This window comes from Teleopsis dalmanni, chromosome 2 (genome assembly GCF_002237135.1).
Source record: "Teleopsis dalmanni isolate 2A chromosome 2, ASM223713v2, whole genome shotgun sequence".
Taxonomy (NCBI): Eukaryota; Metazoa; Arthropoda; class Insecta; order Diptera; family Diopsidae; genus Teleopsis; species Teleopsis dalmanni.
This window is the reverse complement of record NC_051847.1, coordinates 127623424-127627717: the sequence shown is the minus strand read 5'-3', so window position 1 is coordinate 127627717 and position 4294 is coordinate 127623424. Positions and strand designations below refer to the sequence as shown.

General features: G+C 30.1%; 1 protein-coding gene across 2 annotated transcripts; it reads right to left on the bottom strand.

The window, feature by feature from the left end:
* Window positions 1-2594: 2594 nt before the first annotated feature.
* On the bottom strand, window positions 2595-3867 carry LOC119682921. 2 transcript variants are annotated; one of them, XM_038096471.1, is made up of 4 exons: window positions 3786-3867; window positions 3466-3694; window positions 2875-3360; window positions 2595-2741 (listed from the first exon to the last, which is right to left on the bottom strand). In XM_038096471.1, the coding sequence occupies exons 2-3, from the start codon at window positions 3679-3681 to the stop codon at window positions 3046-3048; spliced, it is 531 nt and encodes a 176-aa protein (XP_037952399.1). In that variant the 5' UTR covers window positions 3682-3694; window positions 3786-3867; the 3' UTR covers window positions 2595-2741; window positions 2875-3045. The 2 variants fall into 2 exon arrangements, with proteins under 2 accessions (XP_037952399.1, XP_037952398.1); XM_038096470.1 differs by having other exon boundaries at window positions 2871-3360; window positions 3466-3867.
* Between the last annotated feature and the right edge of the window lie 427 nt (window positions 3868-4294).

Here is a 4294-nt window from a genome sequence, read left to right as displayed (position 1 = left end):
AAAGAAAGGAATGCGCATTCCTTGCCAGTGTCACTTTACTCAGGACAGTCAAGTTAATTTACTCAAGTTATTTTATTTAACTTAAAACCGGAGACCGATGGAGGTGAGGTTAAAAAGTTTTTAAAATAAATTTCATTACCATTAAGAAATACTTTTGAAGTGCTTTGAATAATGTAAACCAAAAAAGTAAGTTTATTTTTGTTAATTTAGCGTTATTAATTCTTTAAATTCAAATTAAATAAATAAAATGGAAGATGAATATAATTATTATAAAACCTTTTCATTTATTATATTTAATTAAAACATTAATTTGACTACGTTTTTCTTAACTGTCAAGAATAATGAAAGAGAAATACTACGCATTTGAAATTCATCTATAGTTGAAACTCTCTTTGAATATAAGTGACCATATCATAAAAAAGGAGAATATTTCATAAGAATTATACGCTAATGCAATATACTAAGAGGCGCTCTAAGTAAAGTCAAACACACACTGATACATACGGGGTTTTTAACTATTATAGAAAAAGAATGTCTAGGTTATTAATGTAGCGATTTTAGTACTCTTAAATTGACTGTATGAAATTTACTTTTTATTTCGAACTACATCCGGATGTAGCTTTCTCCGGATGTAGCTTTCTACATCTGGATGATAACATCTGATAGAGTTATGGATTCAAATATAAACAACATATTTGCTGTTTCCAGTTACTAGAAACTATAAGATGTGGTTATTAAATGTAAGAAAAATATTTTTATTTTTAATATTTGTAACGCCGAAGTGATCTCTTCAATGCTTCAAAGTTTTAAAGTAGATGATAGCTTGATCTACTAATACTTTGTTGCTGGTTAATATTAACACATATATTTTTTTGTTACTGTAGAGTACTTAATAAATGCATTACCGAAAAGTGCACAAGGCAACACTGTTCATTGTGCACTGCTTTTTGCTTAGTCGTTCATGGGGCAGTTGGCTTCTAGACATAAGAAGCGGTAAACGTGTTTCGTAATTAAGAATAATAATAAAGGAATATCTCAGATATTGCAGCTACAAATTTCCAATTCATTTTTGGTTTCTTTTTTTCATAGTATATATATACATTTAACCCTTTAGATACTACAAGAAACATAGGACCGTAATAAATCATTTTCATTGGTTTCTGTCTGACTCTAAAATTTTAACTTCGCTCCAACTTTTTTTCGTTAGAGCATAGCTCTGTTTTAATCTGCCTCCTCCATATACTGCGCCAATCTTCTAGAGTGTTGGGGGTTAGTGTCCAGAACTTGTTTAGTGATGTCGTCTGCGCAGAATACAACCCATCCATATATATTTTCGTATCATCATTTGTTCACTTATTGAAGGCAGACTAGTTCTAAACTATAGTTTCTTATGTTTCTTGTAAAGCCAAAAGACTCGTATAATTTTTTTTAGTAGCCATGAGATGATGTAAGAAAAGTTAAATATACTGAATTTGTTATGATTCTTTTCTCCATAATTATTCTTAAAATATATGATTTCACAATGTCATCAATGTTCTTGGTCCAATCTTACACCTCATCTTTACTTCATATATCCCCACAAATACCAATTTAATAATATCAACATTTAATATATTGACGATACAGCTATTTTGTGCCGACATAAGAACGCTTGCAGTCAACTGCAAAATCATTTGTGCTTCATAGAAAGCTGATTATCACTATGGCAAAAGGGTCGTCATATAACATTGCCTCTTAACAGATCCTCCTCACTACCTACCACTCTCGACGGAATAGTAGTTTCGCAAACAGAAACAGTGACTTACCTTGGTATTCCCCTTGATAAACGCTTAACTTGGTGAAAAGATATTGAAACAAAAAGAACTCAAATGAAGCTCAAGACTATAAGCCTTCGCTGGCTAATCGGACAGCAGTTTCCCTTATGTTTAGAGTACAAAGTTTTGCTATACAACCAAGTTATTAAGACAATCTGGATGTATGGCTTACTGCTATATGGCTGTATATTTCGATTTGAGAGTTCAGATGGTTAAAGTCGAGTTCGAGAGAATAAGGCAGAAAGCTATGTGAATCCGCTAGCTAAACCTCTTGCTAATATGACAACTTCCTCTAGACTGAAACTGAATAATAGACCCGCCATCCTGCTTTCCCAAAAATCACCCTGATTAATTTAAGTTATACTCTGTGAAATATGGTAAATAAGCCCTGGCTACTTATTCAAAGGCCCCTTTAAATAATTTAGAAATCACTATATACGAGTATTTCATTATGGTATGTTTATATAGAATAATTTGTAATGTAATGTTATTAGATTTTATGATTCTAAAACTTATTGTTAGGCTTTAATTTAAAGCGATTCAATAAATACACATTCTTAAAAAAAAAAACTTAATTAAACCTACAATAATATCGATATTCTGCTAGATGCGATCGCTTCTTTCCTATTTAGGTGACCAGATTAAGTAGCAGCTAATTTATTAAAATATGCTTAAAATGATAGTTGTAAACTATTTTTATAAAAAAAAAAACAAAACATAGTATTTTATTAAAAAGATATATATAACTTCAATACAAAACTTATAATTTTGCTACCGAAAACGAAACTTATAATTTTCTATACAAGTTCGTGGTATAAATGATTTCCATATAATATTCAACCAAATTGTTATTTAATGATTGTAATAAAATCCGAGCTCTCCTCATCCTTCCAACAAATGTGTTTGCAAAGTTGTCTAATTAAATAGCTGCAAGAGATTGCAAAGTTTTTTATAAATATTGTTGTTAAATACAACAATATACAATGAATTTTATATCACAAAAATATTCATTGATAAAATTATATGTATCAATAAGTTCAAACTAATATTACTCACGTACTTAGTTCTAATGTTGCTTACAAAATTTCAATTTCGGCAACAAGGAGTATTGATTTCATCAGTAGCATTCATATTTTGTTAGTCTATTTCGTCTCTCCTGCTTCTACTCTAAGGATACTGACTTTAACATCGGCTATATTATATACACTCACCCATCGATGTTTTTCGACTTTTATTTTTTGGCTTCTGCACCTTTCTTCTTCTTATTGTTTGAAATATTATAAACCGCACAAGTTATATCTTCAGTCACGTCTTCAGAGATTTTTTGAGCCATCTCTTCAGTCATGACTTTAGTCATGTCTTCAGTTGTATCTTCAGTCATGTCTTCAGTTTTGTTTTCAGTTATGTCTTCAGTCACGCCTTTTGCCTCTGTGACCTCCGTATTTATTACTCCACTACTCCGCTGTTCCGATTTATCCTTCGAAGTGCTTAATCCACTTAAAAGCAGTTTAGGCATCAAGACATTTCTCACTTGCTTTGGACTTAACTTAAAAAATAAATAACTCGATTTTATTGACATAATCTTATGTCAAAAGTTAAAACAAATATTTTTTTTTAATTTTATGCAAAATGAAATAAATAACCAACTTACCCCTAACCGCTTACTAATCTCTTGAATAGTCTTCTGATTAGTGGAGTTCGGCAACCTGCGTAGGCATGCCAACGCCTTTTCACAGATTACTTTATTAAATAGTGGAGAGTTTTCTAAAAGTGCTTTATAATAATCAACGCACTTGGTGTCTTCTGTATTACTAAGAATAGACTCGTAGTCTGTGCTTTCTGCATAAGTATCTTCTGAACTGGCCATTTGTATCGAAGTCCTAGTACAGAAGCAAATATATGAGTTGTAATTTACATTATTGTATGCACTTTCACACCGCTAACGGTATTTGGGCTTGACGGATATAGTACCTTTTTAATGGAATGTATTTTTGATATGCCAAAAAGAAAAGTTCACTTTAATTCGAATCCGAAATGTATTTAACTTATTTTAAAAATTAATTTTTGTGTATTTTATGTTATTATTTGACTTATCTTAAAAATTTCAATGTTGGAAAACAAAGATAGAGACTACTCGATAAAAATTTGAAGTTATAGTGCAAAATGATTGATGATAGAAAAACATTCATATATTTCCTATTAGTATAAGTAGAAAGGATACTTATTTAATAGATTTAATAGATAGTTCAGCCTTAAAGTGTTTAATTAAAATTAAGTTTCAGTTTGAAGTTGTAAAATATAATTTGAAAAATTGCATTAATTGAGTCAAATGCTTATCTGAGAATTTAAGAATGATGGTACTCATAAATTGCCACCAATCGCAATTGAAATTTTACTACAATCCTTCATAATAATAATGTGTAATATCATATAATATATATTATTATGTAGAAGCTATTTGAGCTATTTTGAACACTTTT